The 17,339-nt window shown below is 58.9% G+C and overlaps 1 protein-coding gene across 1 annotated transcript in view; it reads left to right on the plus strand.

The window, feature by feature from the left end:
- Positions 1 to 15,272: 15,272 nt before the first annotated feature.
- TTC39C (tetratricopeptide repeat domain 39C) overlaps positions 15,273 to 17,339 on the plus strand; it is a 55,694-nt gene continuing 53,627 nt past the window's right edge. The window contains exon 1 of the mRNA XM_064170618.1: positions 15,273 to 15,579. Coding sequence (XP_064026688.1) covers positions 15,434 to 15,579 — 146 coding nt within the window. The 5' untranslated portion in view covers positions 15,273 to 15,433. The remainder of the gene's footprint in view (positions 15,580 to 17,339) is intronic.

Raw genomic sequence — 17,339 nt, forward strand, 5'->3', positions numbered from 1 at the left:
ATTTCCAATGGCATCCTGCAGCAAGCTGCCTGACACCTGTGAGAGAGGACTCACTGCTCAGCTGGGGCAAGGAAAACAGCCCCGGGGCACAGGAGGTGTCCAAGCCACATTAACAGGGAGCTTTGCTTAGTTGCATTCCAAGGATCTGGAGGGGCTTACTGAGGTGGATGTGTTTGCCACAGGATGCCTGTGGCCTTGCTGCCTACTTGTTTGTCATGCAGGGCTTGGGGGGACAAAGGCAGATCCTTAGGAGCCTCAGTTCCTGGTGACCCCCACAAGTTGGTGAATCTTGAGCACAAGGTTAGATAGATCTGATGGGTCTGGAATTCTAGAATGGGCTGGGCTGGGAGGGACCTCAAAGCTCATCCAGTTCCTAGGCAGGGACAGCTGGCTCAGGGGCCCAGCCAGCTTGGTCTTGAACACCTCCAGGTACAGGACACCCACAGCCTCCCTGGGCAACCTGTTCTCACCACCCACACTCTATAGAATTTCTTCCTCAGCTCCACTCTCCCCTCTTCCAGCTTCAACCCATTGTCCCTCACCCTGGCACTCCCAGCCCATGTCACAAGTCCCTCCCCAGCTCTCCTGCAGCCCCTTCAGGCACTGCCAGGCTGCTCTAAGGTCTCCCTGCAGCCTTCTCTTCTCCAGGCTGAACAGCCCCAACTCTCCCAGCCTGTCCCCATAGGGGAGCTTCTCCAGCCCTCTGATCACCTCCGTGGCCTTCTCTGGCCCCTGTCCAGCAGCTCCAGGACCTTCTTGTGCTGGGTTCCCCAGAGCTGGAGGCAGTGCTGCAGGTGAGGTCTGAGCAGAGCAGAGGGGCAGAATCCCCTCCCTGTGCTGCTGCTCTCCCTGCTCTGGCTGCAGCCAGCACACAGCTGGCTCTGGGCTGCCAGTGACCAGTGCTGGCTGCTGGGCACTTTGGCACCAACTGACACCCCCAAGGCCTTCTGCTCCAGGCTGCTCTTGAGCCAATCCTCACCCAGCCTGGATTTGTGCTTGGGTTGCCCTGACCCTGACAAGTGCAGGAGCTTGCACTTGGCCTTCTAGCACTCCATGAAGCTGCATGGGCCCACATCATGAGCTGGTCCAAACCCCTCTGGAAGCCATCCCTTCCCTCCAGCCTGCCAACCTGACCACAAACCCTTCACACATGCATCTGGGCTGGGAAATGACTTCATGCAGGAAAACTGCAGGGAGCCTCCAGAGCAGAGCAGCACAAATGTGTGGCCTGGCCAAGGGCAATTGGTTGGGGCTTGTTCTAAGACCTGAAAGGCCAAGAGGACCTAAGCAACCTGAAAGGGGGATGCAGTGAGGAGGGGGCTGGGCTCTTCTTCCTATGTCAGGTGATAGAAGGAGAGGAAATGTCCTGAACTTGTGCCAGGGGAGGGTTAGGTTGGAGAGGAGGAAAAATGTCTTTGGTGCAGGAGTGGTCAGGGATTGGCAGAGGCTGCCCAGGGAGGTGGTGGAGTGCCCATGGCTGGAGGTGCTGCAGACAGCTGTGGCCATGGCAGCTGGGACCATGGTTTGGTGGCCATGGTGGGGCTGGGTAGATTGAGTGGATGAGCTTGGAGGGTTTTTCCAACCCAAAACCTCCATGACTGTGTGATTCTAAGATAGAATAGAATAGAATAGAATAGAATAGAATAGAATAGAATAGAATAGAATAGAATAGAATAGAATGAACGAGGTTGGAAGAGACCTCCAAGATCATCCAGTCCAACCTATCCCCCAGCCCTATCCAATCAAGATCCCCTGAGGCAGAGCCAGGAGGGCAGACAATGTCTGTGTGCCCCCAGGGGGGGCAGCCTATCTCAGTCTCCATGCACAAAGCACCAAGCTCCCAGGCTGAATGTGCTGTTCCCCCCTGTCTGTCTGCAGAGATGCAGTCACTGCTCACTGGGGCAAGAGGGAACATCCATCTGCTCCTGACTGAAGTGGTGTCCCTCGGGGGTCTGTACTGGGACCTCTGCTATCCAACTGCTTCAGCAGTGCCCAGGGAGGCTCTTGAGGCCCTGCCCCAGAAGACATTCAAGATCAGGTGAAGATGGAGCAGGGGAGATGGAGGTTGGGCATCAGGAGCCAGCTCTGCACAGTGAGGCTGCCCAGGGCTGCAGTTGAGGCCCCATCCCTGGAGACATTCAGGGTCAAGCTCGCTGTGTCCCTGGGCAGCCTGCTCTGGCTGGAGGTGTCCCTGCTGCCTGCAGGGGGATGCACAAGATGTCCTCTGAGGCTCCCTTCTAACCTGCTGCAATCTGTGACTCTGCTGTGAGGACATGTGGACAAAGATGCTCCTGTTGTGAGCTAGGGGAACACGTTCTGCCTGCCCAGGAGGGCCTGGGCTGGACCTGGAGGGTTTCTGGCAAGCCCTGGGGATTTGCTGTACGTTCCGTGCTCTCTGGCAGTACAGAGCAGGTGTCTCACAACCTGAACTCCCTAGGAACTCATTGCCCTGCAAGCACAACGTTGTAAATTGGCTCTTAAAAACCCAAGTGGGAGGCTGCTCCTCTGTGGCAGTGCTGCCAGCTAATTGTGTGGCTGCTGCCTGCACAGAGCAGCAGTTGGAGTTCAATCCTCCTGTGCTCCTTTGTTTCCTCTGCAGCTGGGTGCATCTGTTTGGCTCTTTGCATGATCTGGGGACAGGGGCAGGGAGGGGGGACAGAGCTGGCATTAAAAAGCTGTGACATTTAGCATCCTTTAGATAGCAAAAGCATGCTGCACCTTCCTGTGTCTGAGCAGAACTGACTGTGCCTGCGCACGAAGCCATCCCCCTACAGACTGGGGCATCACAGCAACCAGGAGGCTGGGTCAAAATAAGCCATGGAAAAGCAGGTGAAGTTGCTCTGCCTCAGCTTTTACCTCCCCTTTTAGGTTCTCTAAAGCTTTACCTGCCCTGACTCAGCCGTTTCTGTGGCTGCTCTGTGCAGAACACAGACTAGTCTGGAGAGGTGACCAGGGCCAACGCCAGGCAGTTCAATAAGGCAAAGTCCCTGCACCTGGGTAAGTACAAAGCACAAATCCAGGCTGGGAGGAGAATGGGCAAAGAGCAGTACTGAGGAGAAGGAGTGGGGCTGCTGGGTGAGCTGGCACCATGTGCAGGCAGCCCAGAGCCAGGACGTCCTGGGCTGATCCCCAGCGGTGTGGGCAGCAGCTGGAGGGGAGGGATGGTGTCCTCTGCTCTGCTGAGACCCTGCCTGCAGTGCTGGGAGCATGGCAGCAGCTGGAGGGGAGGGATGGTGTCCTCTGCTCTGCTGAGACCCTGCCTGCAGTGCTGGAGCTGGGCAGCAGCTGGAGGGGAGGGATGGTGTCCTCTGCTCTGCTCAGACCCTGCCTGCAGTGCTGGAGCTGGGCAGCAGCTGGAGGGGAGGGATGGTGTCCTCTGCTCTGCTCAGACCCTGCCTGCAGTGCTGGAGCTGGGCAGCAGCTGGAGGGGAGGGATGTTGCCCCTCTGCTCTGCTGAGCCCCTGCCTGCAGTGCTGGAGCTGGGCAGCAGCTGGAGGGGAGGGATGGTGTCCTCTGCTCTGCTCAGACCCTGCCTGCAGTGCTGGGGCCAGCTCTGGAGACCCAAAGACAAGAAGGGCACGGGGCTGTTGCAGTGGAGGCCATGAAGAGGACATGAGGGCTGGGGAAGCTCCCCTATGGGGACAGGCTGGGAGAGTTGGAGCTGTTCAGCCTGGAGAGGAGAAGGCTGCAGGGAGACCTCAGAGCAGCCTGGCAGTGCCTGAAGGGGCTGCAGGAGAGCTGGGGAGGGACTTGTGACAAGGGCTTGGAGTGGCAGGATGAGGAGCAGTGGCTTCATAGTGGGAGAAACTGGATTTAGATTGGCCAGCAGGAAGCAAGTTTTGCCCAGGAGGGTGCCGAGGCACTGGAATAAGCTACCCAGAGAATTTGTGGAGGCTCCAAGCCTGGGAATGCTGAAAGGCAGTTTGGATGGGGCCACGTACAGGCTGTGCTGGTGGGAGGTGTCCCTGCCCACAGCAGGGGGTTGAAACAGGATGATTTATGGTCCCTTCCAACCCAGCCCGCTCTAGGAGTCCATCTGTGAGCTCTCTGCACAGAGAAGGTTTCCTGCAAAGCCCAGGCAGGGATAACTGAGCCTTGTGAGAGGAAGGAGGGCTCTGGGGTGCAGCCTGCTGCAGCACAGGGTGGTTATGCTTCCAGCTGTAATTAGTGCAGGAGAATCAGCTCCACCACCCTTGGAACGCTTTGGATGGAGGCACTCAAAGATCCTGCCCTGCTTTACCAGGGTGCTCCTTGCCTGCTGCCAGAGGAGCCAAGCCCTTTCCAGTCCTTTGGTGTGTCCTCAGGCAGGGGTTAGCCCCGAAGGTGACAGTGCCTGTGAGTGGAGGGCCAGCTCTGAAGATCAGCTGAGCTTTGTGGGGCTGCTTAGCTGCTGTGCTCTCGGCAGACTGCATGATGGTAGCAGAGGCAGAGCTCACCACTCATGAATAGCTAAGGGCCATGACACAACAGGCAGGTGGAACTCAGAGGTGAGGCACAAAGCCCCAGGAACAAGGGGCTTGAGATACTCCCAAAGTACCTTTGCCTCAGAAGTGTATCTATGAGCTTAGCACTTTTGGGTTGTTACTAAACACACCAGAAGCAGTGAATGGTTTAGGCTGGAGAAGCCCTTGGAGATCATCCAGCCCAACCACTGGCCCTGCACTGCCAAGGCTGCAGCCAAACCATGGCCCTCTGCACCACAGCTCTGCTTCTGTCAAACCCCCAGGGTGGTTGAACCATCCCCAGGGTATTCAACCACCTCCCTGGGAAGCCTGTTCCAGCCTTTGGGAACCCTTTCAGTGAAAAAAAAATCCTAATGTCCAATCTAAACCTTCCCTGGTGCAATCTGAGGCCATTTCCTCCCATCCTGTCACTTGCTACTTGCAACACCAGCCCAGCCCCCACCCAGCTGCAGCCCCCTCGCAGGTAGCTGCAGAGCGCAATGAGCTCTGCCCTCAGCCTCCTCTGCTCCACACTAACGCCCCCAGCTCCCTCAGCTGCTCCCCAGCCCTGTTCTCCAGACCCTTCCTCAGCCTTGTTACCCTTTCTGGGGGGGTTGTCATTGCCTTCAGACTCACTTTTCCTACGCTTATTCCCTTGGGAATTGCTGAGCCCTTACTGGAAATCAGAGCAGCTGAAGCAAACTCTGCCCACTGCACTCCTTGGCAGGTTCCCTGCTGCACCCTGCTAGCCCCTGGCTGGGTCAGGCAAGGCTGCTCACTGCAGCTAGGAAGGGAGCTGGACAGCAATGGGGGCTCCTCTCAGCCTCCTCTGCTCCACACTAACCCCCCCAGCTCCCCCAGCTGCTCCTCCCCAGCCCTGTTCTCCAGACCCTTCCCCAGCTTTGTTGCCCTTCTCTGGACCTGCTCCAGCAACTCAGCTTCTTGCAGCAAGGGGCCCAAACTGAACCCAGGAGCCATGGTGTGGCCTCAGCAGTGCCCAGTACAGGAGGCAATCAGTGCCCTGTTTCTGCTGGCCACACCTTAGCTGATCCAGGCCAAGGTGCAAGTGGCCTCCTTGGCCACCTGGGCACACATGGTCTCTGGCTATCAACGAGCACTCCCAGGCCTTTCTCTGCTGGCAGCTTTCCAGCCATGCTGCCTCTATCCTGGAGCATTGCCTGGGCTGAATATAACCAGCAAGGGAGGATACTCCCAGTTGTGCATTCACCAGCTGCTGCTGGCAGTGCCCAGCACAGGTAAGATGGCTGTACCCTGGACTGTACCAGCCTTCACAGCCCCCACTGGGACCACACCTAACACTGAGCACAAAGAGCAAATCCTTGAAAGGAGCTGCACCAGGGCAGGGTTAGGTTGGAGAGAAGGAAGCATGTCTGTGGTGCAGGAGTGGTCAGAGATTGGCAGAGGCTGCCCAGGGAGGTGGTGGAGTGCCCATGGCTGGAGGTGCTGCAAGAAGCTGTGGCCATGGCACTTGGGAACAGGTTCCAGGCCCCTCCCCAGCCTTGCTGCCCTTCTCTCAACACCTTCCAGCATCTCTCTGCAATGGAGGAGCCCAGAACTGGACACAGCACTCCAGGGGTGGCCTGAGCAGTGCTGAGCACAGGGGCACAAGAACCTCCCTTGTCCTGCTGCCCACACTGCTCCTGAGCCAGCCCAGGATGCCATTGGCTCTGCTGCCCATCTGGGCACTGCTGCCTCCTCTGCAGCTCCTCTCTCCCAGCACCCCCAGCTCCCTCTCTGCCTGGCTGCTCTCAGCCACTCTGGCCCCAGCCTGTAGTGCTGCTTGGGGTTGTTGTGGCCAAAGTGCAGAACCCTGCACTTGGCCTTGTTCAGTCTCATCCCCTTGGCCTCTGCCCACCCATCCAGCCTGGCCAGGTCCCTCTGCAGGGCTCTGCTACCTCCAACAGCTCCACAGCTGCTCCTAGCTTGGTGTCATCTGCACACTTACCAGTGCTGGACTCAATCTCCTGGTCCATGCAGCCACAACTCCTGCAACTCAGTAGGAAAAAAAATGAATCCCATCCTGAAAGATTTTACTTCTCCCTGCTCAAAGCAGGAGAGACTCAAACTCAATTGCTGAGGATCAAATACTCTAGATCCACTGCTGAAATTTCATCTCCACCTTTAAAAAGTTGCATTGCACCAGGCTGTCTGAGGGGCTGCAGGACAGGGAGAGCTTTGGAAGGAGATAGGTGAGAAGAAACTCAGCAAAATCAGATTTAGGGCACTCTGAGACAGCAGCAAGGGATTGGATTGCCTCACCCAGACAGGGTGGAGAAGGGCTCTGGGGCAGGCAGGGCCTCACTGACACAGCATGAGGATGGTATTAAAGAAAACATGGCCATGGCCTCTCCTGGCTGGGAGCTGTGTTCCTCTCTGATGCTTTAGGCAGTGCTCTTATCTGTCAGCATTTGTCCCCTGCCACCTCACTTCTGCCTTTCTCTCAGAGAGCTTAATTCCAGCTTCAATTCCAGAGGCTTCAATTCCAGCTTCAATTCCAGAGGCTTCAATTCCAGCTAGACCTGGAGAGGAGAAGCACTGCTGAGACCCAAGCTCTGAGTCAAGAACAACGACTTGCAGGGCCTCTGCCTCTCAGACAGGACAGCAACTTGGAAAGGGAAGAGCAGCTGAGCACACAGAGCTATGACAGCAGTGTCCTGCCAAGGGGCTACGAACCCACCACACTCCTGCATCTCTCACAGGCTGTGAGTCACTCAGAGAATCAGGGAGCTTGGAAAAGACCTTTAAGGTCATCAAGTCCAACACCTCCACGAGCACTAAACCATGTCCCCAAGTGCCACATCTACTCCTTTGTGTTTATTAGAAACACTTAACTGCAGCTACCCAGGGAAAGGTTCTTGGCTGCTGGAGCCACTTTGCCCTTTTCCTGGCAACTTCTGTCCTGTAGCTGGGCCCAGGCAACCCCAAACACCAATCCAGGCTGAGCAGGGACTGGCTGGAGAGCAGCCCTGAGGAGAGGGACTTGGGGTGCTGGGGGATGAGAAGCTCAGCAGGAGCCAGCAGTGTGCACTTGCAGCCCAGAGAGCAACCAGACCTGGGCTGCAGCAGCAGCAGTGTGGGCAGCAGGGCCAGGGAGGTGATTCTCCCCCTCTGCTCTGCTCTGCTGAGACCCCACCTGGAGTCCTGCATCCAGCTCTGGAGCCTCTGGGACAGGAGGGATGTGGAGGTGCTGGAGAGTGTCCAGAGCAGGGCCAGGAGGATGAGCAGAGGGCTGGAGCTGCTCTGCTGTGAGGTCAGGCAGAGAGAGTTGGGGCTCTGCAGGCTGGAGAGGAGAAGGCTCCAGGGAGACCTTACTGTGGCATTTCAGTGTCTGAAGGGGGCTACAAGAGAGCTGAGGAGGGACTTTTTAGGCTGTCAGGGAGTGATAGGACTGGGGGGAATGGAACAGAGCTGGAAATGGGCAGAGTCAGCCTGGATGTTAAGAAGAAGTTGTTGAGCATGAGGATGGTGAGAGCCTGGCAGGGGTTGCCCAGGGAGGTGGTGGAAGCCTCATCCTTGGAGGTGTTTAAGGCCAGGCTGGATGAGGCTCTGAGCAACCTGATCTAGTATGAGGTGTCCCTGGGCATGGCAGGGGGGTTGGATCTGGCTGCTCCTTGTGGTCCCTTCCAGCCCTTACTGATTCTGTGATACCACAGAAAAGCTCTTGGGCATTCCAGGCCAGTTAATTTATGGAAAGTAAAGTTCTTGCTCACCCTCAGCAGCTTTATTGTCCTTGAGTCATCACAAAGCAGCCACCTCAGTCTGTTTTCACCTGAGAGAGGCTATGTTGCAAAGTGTTTACCAATGGTAGTTAGCTTGGGCAGCTCCTGCCATCTCAGCAACCTACCCACATGCTGACTGTCTGTGACTAACACAGAGGCTTTGCATCCTTCACACAGCTCTTCCCTTGCCTAATGAGGTGTTCTCCCAAGCCAATGTGCTCCAGCACCTGGCAGCCTAGCTGGTGATTTAACTTCAGCTGGTGATTTAACTTCAGACTGTACAGAGACAAGGAGCTCAAAAGTCACAGTATCACAGACTCACAGTCTCACAGTATCATCAGGGTTGGAAGAGACCTCACAGATCATCAAGCCCAACCCTTTACCACAGAGCTCAAGGCCAGACCATGGCACCAAGTGCCACGTCCAGTCCTGCCTTGAACAGCTCCAGGGACGGCGACTCCACCACCTCCCCGGGCAGCCCATTCCAGTGTCCAATGACTCTCTCAGGGAAGAACTTTCTCCTCACCTCCAGCCTAAATCTCCCCTGGCACAGCCTGAGGCTGTGTCCTCTCCTTCTGGTGCTGGCCACCTGAGAGAAGAGAGCAACCTCCTCCTGGCCACAACCTCCCCTCAGGTAGTTGCAGACAGCAATGAGGTCTGCCCTGAGCCTCCTCTTCTCCAGGCTAACCAATCCCAGCTCCCTCAGCCTCTCCTCATAGGGCTGTGCTCAAAGTCCAAACAAAGCTCAAGCCTGAAAGACCAGCAGAGACCCTGCAGGTCACAGCTCCCAGCTGGAAGACCCCTGCCCAAAATAAACCCCTCACCCTCTGAGTACCCATACTGACTTCAAGAGAAGCTGGATGCTGTTACCAAGCCAAGGGTAATGGAAGCTGTTAATTCTTTAATCACAGCATTGCCAGGGACCTCAAGGACCATCCAGTTCCAACCTCCCTGCCATGGGCAGGGACATCTCACACAGAGCCACATCCAGCCTGGCCTTAAAAACGTCCAGGGATGAGGCTTCCACCACCTCCCTGGGCAACCTGTGCCAGGCTCTCACCACCCTCATGCTGAAGGATTTCTTCCAAGCATCCAATCTGAATCTCCCCATTTCTAGCTTTGTTCATTCCCCCTGGTCCTGCCACTACTTAACACCCTAAAAAGTCCCTCCCCAGCTTTCTTGTAGCCCCCTTCAGACACTGGAAGGCCACAGTAAGGTCTCCCTGGAGCCTTCTCTTCTCCAGACAGAACAACCCCAGCTCTCTCAGCCTGTCTCCATAGGAGAGGAGCTCCATGCATATCAAAGACCTGGGGAAGGAGGCAGTTTGAGTTGTGTGCTTACAGACACTAAAGGGGTAAGCACAGCATCCACCAGCACAACCTTCACACCCTTCTCCCTGGAAATTCAGCTTGCAGAAGCAGCAGCCAGAGCCTTCCTCACAGCCCCCTGCATGCTCCCAGTGACAGCTGCAGGCTGAGGAAGGGTCAGCAGTTAGCACTCTGGAGAAGAACTAATTTGTCCTTTGCAGCAGAGCAGATTTCATCTGGGGTGCAAGGTTTGTGGGAATGCTCCTGGCACACAGACTGGCACAGCTCTGCAATACAGATTGGAGTCACAGAAACATTCAGGTTGGCAAAGCCTCTCAGGATCAGCAAGTTCAACCCATAACCCTACTCTACAAGGTGCACCCTAAACCATAGCCCCAAGCACCACATCCGAGCAGCTTTTAAAGACACCCAGGGCTGGTGACTCCACCACCTCCCTGGGAATCACATTCCAGTGCCTGAATTGAGTCCTGGTTTGGGTGAGAGTAGCACAGGCCCCAGCAGCAAGGCTTGTTCAGCAGTGCACTGCTGTGAGGCAAGGGCAAAGCTGGCTGCTGCCTGTCCCCTCTGCTGGAACTGCAGCCCAGCCTGCTGCTGCTGCTGCTAATATGCTGCCAGGAATTAAAAACCCAACAAGCAAGAGGATTTGGGTGCTGGTAGATAGGGAAGCAAACCTCAGCCTTGGTTAGCTGCCCTCCGTGCACCTCTGCTCCCTGTGGTGTCCTCCCTCTCTGGCCATTCTCAGCAGGCTGAATCAGCAGCATCACATCCTGCATGTGAACCAAACCAGTGGTAACTCACCAGTAGCTCTCAGCTGCTGTTCCAGGGCAGGCAGGGAACCTTACAGCCCTGCTGATGCTGTTCCAGTGCAGTTCACAACAACACAGGCACCATAAAACTGCTGCTGCTCAGCTGCTGAAGTCAAACTGCAGAGGCTCTGCTGCTTCATCACTGGTGTTTGAGTGGCTTATTTCCAAGGGCTGGAGCAGCTCTGCTGTGAGCACAGGCTGAGGGAGCTGGGGGTGTGCAGCCTGCAGAGAAGGCTCCAGGGGGACCTTAGAGCTGCTGCCAGTGCCTGAAGGGAGCCCAAAGGAAGGCTGCAGAGAGACTTTTGCTGAAGGTGTCTGGAGGCAGGACAAAGGGGAATGGTTGGAAGCTGAGGCAGAGCAGGGTTAAACTGGAGCTGAGGAAGAAGTTTTTCAGTCTGAGGGTGGTGAGACTCTGGGACAGGCTGCCCAGAGAGGTTGTGGATGTTCTCTACCTGGAGGTACACAAGATTAGGTTGGATAAAGCCTTGAGCAACCAAGTCTAGTTGAGAGGCTTCCTTGCCCATGGTGGGGAGGTTGGAGTCAATGATCTCTGAAGTCCCTTCCAAGAAGAAGCCATTCTATGACCCTGTGATTCTCCAGCTGAGCAGCTGAAGTGCAGTTTAATTCAGCCATTTGTCCCCTGTAGATTTGCAGCTGTGTTTCTGGAGAGCTGATTTAGCTACACATGTCTTGGGCTTCAAAATGAATTAGAAGAAACTTCTTCCCTGAATGGGTTCTCAACAGGCTGCCCAGGGAGGGGGCTGAATCCCCACGCCTGGAGGTGTTTGCAAGAGGCAGAGCTGTGGTGCTGAGGGCCATGGTTTAGCCCCAGCCTTGGCAGAGTTCCAGAAGGGTTGAGCTGAAAGGGCTTCTCCAGCCAAAATGAATTTAAGGCTACAAAAGAATTTGCACAGAAAAGAGGCTGGCAGTGCCAGCACTGAGCAAACCCAGAGCCACTGGGTGCTAGGAAGGCCTCAGAGAACTGCAGCTCCCTGTACGTGGGGCCAGAAAGCTGCCAGGAGCACACAGCCCTGCTACACTAACATCAAACCCAGGGGCTATGGGGTACGGGGCAGCTTTGGAGAGCTGCAGCAGGCATCTCACAAAGGCTTTCTGGCTTTTTGCTGCTCCTCAGAAAGGGTGCCTGCAGGTAGGAACCATGGAATCACAGAATCAGCCAGGTTGGAAGAGAGCTCCAAGCTCAGCCAGCCCAACCTAGCACCCAGCCCTGCCCAACCAACCAGACCATGGCACTAAGTGCCCCAGCCAGGCTTGGCTTCAACACCTCCAGGCACAGCCACTCCACCACCTCCCTGGGCAGCCCATTCCAGTGCCAATCACTCTCTCTGCCAACAACTTCCTCCTCACATCCAGCCTCAACCTGCCCTGGCACAGCTTGAGGCTGTGTCCCCTTGTTCTGGTGCTGGCTGCCTGGCAGCAGAGCCCAACCCCACCTGGCTACAGCCTCCCTGCAGGCAGCTGCAGGCAGCAATGAGCTCTGCCCTGAGCCTCTCTGCCCAGCTCTTAGGACATCCATAAGAAGTTTTATTGCTTCTTGATCAAATCAATTACATATGACTAAGGGAAAGGATATCATAAACCACTCTGGCAGGACTCTCTGCCCACCAGGGAGGTAACTTCAGAGGAGTAGCTGTTTTCATCTGGCACACACAGGAAGCACAGAGCAAAGGTGGTGAAGCTGCAGCCTGCCACTCCCTTTCAGCAAGGCTGCTTGGGGCTTTTTGGTCTGGAGAAGAGAAAACTGAGAGGGGATCTAATAAATGTCTATAAATACCTGAGGCCTGGTGGGGGGACAGGCTCTGCTCACTGCTCCCTGGGCTAGGACAAGCAGCAGTGGATGGAAGCTGCAGCACAGGAGGTTCCAGCTCAACACAAGGGGAAACTTCTTGCCTGGAAGGGTCCCAGAGCCCTGGCACAGGCTGCCCAGAGAGGCTGTGGAGTCTCCTTCTCTGGAGCCTTTCCAGCCCTGTCTGGATGTGTTCCTGTGTGCCCTGAGCTGGATTGTGTGGTCCTGCTCTGGCAGGGGGGTTGGACTGGATGAGCTCTTTGGGTCCCCTCCAACCCCTGACACCTGTGAGCCTGTGATTTCTGGAGTCCAAATGCCACAAGTAACCTTTGAGTACAGGGCAGAACATTTTCATTTCCTCATTCAAGGTGTGCTGACTTCCTGCAAGCCCCTGGGGCTCTCTGGGCTGGGTTGGAGATGGTCACTGCAACAGGAGGCAGGCTCCCTTGAAACGCTCCTCCGAGTGCCCAGCTCTGCTCAGCAAGAGCAAGACAGAGGGGGCAGGAGTCAGCCAAGAGCCTGACTGTCACCAGGCAAGTCTGCTCCTTGCATGGGAGCAGCTGGAGCACCATGCCAGCAAATCCAGGCTGTAAATAATGGCTTTCATCTTCCCCTAAACTGCAGCACGGCGAAGAAAGCCTCTTCTGGGGAAGGAGGCAGTAAGCAACATGGATACAGTTTCTGTGTCCAGGTGCCTGGCCACTTTGGCTTGGAATGGATACGTTTGTCCCTCTCGTTTGGAAGCACCTGCCAGACTAGCCTGGATCTGAGCCAGACTTCCAGAGTCATGATTGCTGCTCCAGAGTTTGGGAGTAAATTCCTAGAAATCCTATTTTCCCAGACTTGCATGGGGGAGCTCACAGAAATCACTGCAGGGAGCCCATCTCAGGGTGCAGGGTGGGTGTCAGGGCTGCAGGGAGCCCACCTCAGGGTGCAGGGTCGGTGTCAGGGCTGCAGGGAGCCCATCTCAGGGTGCAGGGTGGGTGTCAGGGCTGTAGGGAGCCCATCTCAGGGTGCAGGGTGGGTGTCAGGGCTGCAGGGAGCCCATCTCAGGGTGCAGTCAGTGTCAGGGCTGCAGGGAGCCCATCTCAGGGTGCAGGGTGGGTGTCAGGGCTGCAGGGAGCCCATCTCAGGGTGCAGTCAGTGTCAGGGCTGCAGGGAGCCCATCTCAGGGTGCAGGGTGGGTGTCAGGGCTGCAGGGAGCCCATCTCAGGGTGCAGTCAGTGTCAGGGCTGCAGGGAGCCCATCTCAGGGTGCAGTCAGTGTCAGGGCTGCAGGGAGCCCATCTCAGGGTGCAGGGTCGGTGTCAGGGCTGCAGGGAGCCCATCTCAGGGTGCAGGGTAGGTGTCAGAGCTGCAGGGAGCCCATCTCAGGGTGCAGGGTGGGTGTGAGGGCTGCAGGGAGCCCATCTCAGGGTGCAGGGTGGGTGTCAGGGCTGCAGGGAGCCCATCTCAGGGTGCAGGGTGCGTGTGAGGGCTGCAGGGAGCCCATCTCAGGGTGCAGGGTGGGTGTCAGAGCTGCAGGGAGCCCACCTCAGGGTGCAGGGTGGGTGTCAGGGCTGCAGGGAGCCCATCTCAGGGTGCAGTCAGTGTCAGGGCTGCAGGGAGCCCATCTCAGGGTGCAGGGAGCCCATCTCAGGGTGCAGTCGGTGTCAGGGCTGCAGGGAGCCCATCTCAGGGTGCAGTCAGTGTCAGGGCTGCAGGGAGCCCATCTCAGGGTGCAGGGTCGGGGTCAGAGCTGCAGGGAGCCCATCTCAGGGTGCAGGGTTGGTGTCAGGGATGCAGGGAGCCCATCTCAGGGTGCAGGGTCGGTGTCAGAGCTGCAGGGAGCCCATCTCAGGGTGCAGGGTGGGTGTGAGGGCTGCAGGGAGCCCATCTCAGGGTGCAGGGTGGGTGTGAGGGCTGCAGGGAGCCCATCTCAGGGTGCAGGGTGGGTGTCAGGGCTGCAGGGAGCCCATCTCAGGGTGCAGGGTGGGTGTGAGGGCTGCAGGGAGCCCATCTCAGGGTGCAGGGCAGGTGTCAGGGATGCAGGGAGCCCACCTCAGGGTGCAGGGTGGGTGTGAGGGCTGCAGGGAGCCCATCTCAGGGTGCAGGGTGGGTGTGAGGGCTGCAGGGAGCCCATCTCAGGGTGCAGGGTGGGTGTCAGGGATGCAGGGAGCCCATCTCAGGGTGCAGGGTCTGGGTCAGGGCTGCAGGGAGCCCATCTCAGGGTGCAGGGTGGGTGTGAGGGCTGCAGGGAGCCCATCTCAGGGTGCAGGGCAGGTGTCAGGGATGCAGGGAGCCCACCTCAGGGTGCAGGGTGGGTGAGAGGGCTGCAGGGAGCACATCTCAGGGTGCAGGGTCGGTGTCAGAGCTGCAGGGAGCCCATCTCAGGGTGCAGGGTTGGTGTCAGAGCTGCAGGGAGCCCATCTCAGGGTGCAGGGTGGGTGAGAGGGCTGCAGGGAGCCCATCTCAGGGTGCAGGGTCTGGGTCAGGGCGGCGGGGGGCTGGCGCCGGCACCGCGGAGCAGGTGTGCTGGGAGGGCAGCCGGCACCCGTTACTGAAACAAGGAGAGACTCATGTGGAGGGAGGACACACCAAAGGATAAAATCTAGGGGGTCAATGCAAGCTCCACACAAACATTCTCTCCAGTTCCAACATCAGTGTCTGCCTGCCAGCCTCGCTCTGCCTGCCCCCGTGCCGAGGCGATGGTGTCCCCGGGCAGAGCACAGACAGGGGCGAGCGGCGGGACGGAGCCAGACTCTCGTGTCTCAGTGCCACGGCCAGCGGCCGCGGACACAGGCTGGCACACGGGAGCCTCCGCACAGACGTGAGGGTGGCAGGCTGCCCAGAGCGCCTGCGAGTCCATCTCTGGAGGCAGCCCAAACGCGCCCGGACCTGCGCCTTGGCCATTTGCTCCGGGTGACTCCGCTCCCGCGGGTGCCTGGGCTCGGCGCACCCCGCAGGTCCCTGCCGAGCCCCAGCACCCCGCAGCCCAGCGCGGACGCGGAGCAGAGCCGCCCCCTGCCCACGCCCCGGCCCCTGCGCACAGGCCGCCCTGCCCCCCGCGCCTGCGCAGCCCTGCCGCGGCGCCTGCGCGCTGCCCGGCCCGGCGCTCCCCGCCGCCTTCCGAGGGCGTGCGGTGCGGGGCGGCTGCGGCTGCGGCGGGCGCAGCTCTCGGGCTTCCGCGGGCACCGGGAGCCCCCAGGTCCACGGCTGCCGGCACGCTGCGGCAGCGCCGAGCCACCTGGGTGAGCGGCGGCGGCGGCGGGCGGGTAGGTAGCTGAGTAGGTAGCGAAGAGTCGTTTGGGTCCTGCTGCCTCCTGTCGTCATGGCTGGTTCGCAGCAGCCGCCGCCGCGGCGGGAGGACGGGGAAGCGCCGCTGCCCATCGAGGACGCGGAGCTGGCGCTGGCCGGCATTAACATGCTGCTGAACAACGGCTTCCGCGAGTCGGACCAGCTCTTCAAGAAATACAGGTAACCTCGGGCGCCTTCCCCCGGCGCGGCCGCGGGCGGACCCCCGGCGGCGGCTCGGCCTCCGCGCACCTGTGCCCCATCACCCCCCTGCGCGGCCGCGCCGGCCCCGCTCTGCCCTCCGGGTGGCGACGGCTGCCGCTCCCCCCCCCCGGCTGGAGGGGCCGCGGGGCGCGCAGGGCCCTCAGCTCTGGGCAGGGGGCTTGGCGCCACCAGCTTCGCCTTGCCCAGCCCCGCGGAGCGAGGAGGCATTGGCGCCCATGGTTGCCGCCTCCGCGAACGCTGCCGCGGGGAAGGGACAGGGGCGAGTGGCCTTGTGGGGCCTGGGTGAGGGGCTGCGGATGCGCTTCGCGGCGGTGCAGGGTCTGGGGTGAGTTGGTGGCAGCAACAGACCCACCCTGTCGCGGTGGGTCGGGGCCGCTGTGGCAGGCGCCTGTCGCGGTGAGGTCGGGGCCGCTGTGGCAGGCGCCAGGCGGCTTGCTGAAGGGGGTGGGCAAGGGATGGGCAGCCCTCGGTAGCGGTGGCCGTGTTTGGCTGACAGGAACGGGCACCCTCGGTAGCGGTGGCCGTGTTTGGCTGACAGGAACGGGCACCCTCGGTAGCGGTGGCCGTGTTTGGCTGACAGGAACGGGCACCCTCGGTAGCGGTGGCCGTGTTTGGCTGACAGGAACGGGCAGCACTCGGTAGCGGTGGCCGTGTTTGGCTGACAGGAACGGGCACCCTCGGTAGCGGTGGCCGTGTTTGGCTGACAGGAACGGGCACCCTCGGTAGCGGTGGCCGTGTTTGGCTGACAGGAACGGGCACCCTCGGTAGCGGTGGCCGTGTTTGGCTGACAGGAACGGGCAGCGCTGGCCGTGTTTGGCTGACAGGAACGGGCACGCTCGGTAGCGGTGGCCGTGTTTGGCTGACAGGAACGGGCACGCTCGGTAGCGGTGGCCGTGTTTGGCTGACAGGAACGGGCACGCTCGGTAGCGGTGGCCGTGTTTGGCTGACAGGAACGGGCACGCTCGGTAGCGGTGGCCGTGTTTGGCTGACAGGAACGGGCACGCTCGGTAGCCGTGGCCGTGTTTGGCTGACAGGAACGGGCAGCCCTCGGTAGCGGTGGCCGTGTTTGGCTGACAGGAACGGGCACGCTCGGTAGCGGTGGCCGTGTTTGGCTGACAGGAACGGGCACGCTCGGTAGCGGTGGCCGTGTTTGGCTGACAGGAACGGGCACGCTCGGTAGCGGTGGCCGTGTTTGGCTGACAGGAACAGGCAAACACGCAGCGTGCGTCCGGGGATCCGCTCTGGTGCTCCTCTGTGAGCTGCTTCTGCCTTCACACGGCTGCCCGCAGCGGGTTCCGGAGCGCCGCTGTGGTTATCCGCAGGCTGCAGGCTCCAGCGTTCCCAGTCCCCGCACGGAGATGGTTGGTAGGTTTGTGCGTTAAGCAGTCGTGGGGGGAAATGGCATTCACGCAGCTGTGCCAGGCGGGCTCGGAGCACAAGAAAGGATCGCCCATACCTGCCCTTGCTTTTTCCCTGAGGACTGCTGTCTGCCAGCCCAGCTCCATCTGCTGTAATCCTGCATAGGTTCTGAATAATTAATGGCACTGTACTGCTGTTGTCTGTGTGATTAAAAAGGGCTTGGACTTAAAGTGGCCCTTCACAGTGATGAAGGTGTAGTATTTATGTCCTTAGATCTTATTTACCGAAAGGACGTTTGGAGGTAGACTGGGGAGAGTGAGACAAATTAAGAAAGTTCCCCTTGAGACTAATGGAATAAC

Source organism: Pogoniulus pusillus, chromosome 34 (genome assembly GCF_015220805.1).
Source record: "Pogoniulus pusillus isolate bPogPus1 chromosome 34, bPogPus1.pri, whole genome shotgun sequence".
NCBI classification, from domain to species: Eukaryota; Metazoa; Chordata; class Aves; order Piciformes; family Lybiidae; genus Pogoniulus; species Pogoniulus pusillus.